Genomic DNA, 1124 nt, shown 5'->3' with positions numbered 1-1124 from the left:
GAGATGCAACGGTCCACAGAGATGAGGACCAGGAGGCAGTTACTGGCGGAGAAGGTGAGGAACACAAAACCGGTGTAGAGTTTGCAGGCCCACTCTCCGAGGAGCCACTGCCTGCAGGTAATATAGTACACGAGGATGGGCAGAGACAGTGAGAGCATGAAATCGGCAAGGGCCAGGTGGAAGAAGCAGACGGTGGAGACTGCGCGGGCCATACGGAAGACAGTCATCCACAGCACCAGCCCGTTGCCCAGCACTCCATCGACAAAGGACGCAGACAGGACAGCCATGGTCAGAGGGCGGAGGGACCCCACCTCTTCAGACAGGCATCCGGAAGCACGCATCTTCCTGGAACAGGAACGACCATGTGTCAGGGCCCCAGGTTGCCTGTCACCGCAGCCCCTAGTCCCCTCTGAGACCCCACTGATGATTTATTTCTCCATTTGATACATTTTATGGAATGATTATTATTATTACTCTTTTAGAGACAGGGTCACATTCTGACATTCTGTTACCCAGGCTGGAGTGCAATGGTACAATCACAGCTCACTGCAGCCTCCACCGCCTAGGCTCAAGAGATCCTCCCACCTCAGCTTCCTGGAGTAGCTGGGACTACAGGCACTTACCACCATGCCCGGCTAATTTTTTTTTTTTTGAGATGCAGTCTTGCTCTGTATCCCATGCTAGAGTGCAGTGGCCTGATCTCGGCTCACTGCAACCTCCACCTCCCAGGTTCGAGCAATTCTCCTGCCTCAGCCTCCCAAGTAGCTGCAACTACAGGCACACGCCACCACGCCTCGCTAATCTTTGTGTTTTTAGTATAGATGGGGTTTTATGATTTTGGCCAGGCTGGTCTCCAACTCCTGACTTCGTGATCCACCTGCCTCAGCCTCCAAAATGCTAGGATTACAGGTGTGAGCCATTGTGCCTGGCCTTAATTTTCTTTTCTGTAGAGATACGGTCTTGCTGTGTTGCCCAGGCTGGTCTTCAACTCCTGGCTTCAAGTGATCCTCCCACCTTGGCCTCCCAGAGTGCTGGGATTACAAGTGTGAGTCATTGAGCACAGCCTGAATGCTTTTTATGACCCAATAATACTGTTCTTTTTTCTTTCTTTCTTTTTTTTTTTT

General features: G+C 51.6%; 1 protein-coding gene across 1 annotated transcript; it reads right to left on the bottom strand.

Moving 5' to 3' along the window:
- Positions 1-7: 7 nt before the first annotated feature.
- LOC116465973 (putative G-protein coupled receptor GPR32P1) lies at positions 8-420 on the bottom strand (the record flags this gene model as incomplete). The annotated part of the gene is made up of 1 exon (XM_032148856.2): positions 8-420. A coding segment is annotated over one exon (413 nt), but the record flags the coding sequence as incomplete, so codon positions are not given.
- Between the last annotated feature and the right edge of the window lie 704 nt (positions 421-1124).

The sequence above is a fragment of the Hylobates moloch genome, unplaced genomic scaffold, assembly GCF_009828535.3.
Source record: "Hylobates moloch isolate HMO894 unplaced genomic scaffold, HMol_V3 SCAFFOLD_16959, whole genome shotgun sequence".
Lineage (NCBI taxonomy): Eukaryota > Metazoa > Chordata > Mammalia > Primates > Hylobatidae > Hylobates > Hylobates moloch.
The sequence above is the reverse complement of the archived record's forward strand: the minus strand, read 5'-3'. Positions and strand labels throughout refer to the sequence as shown.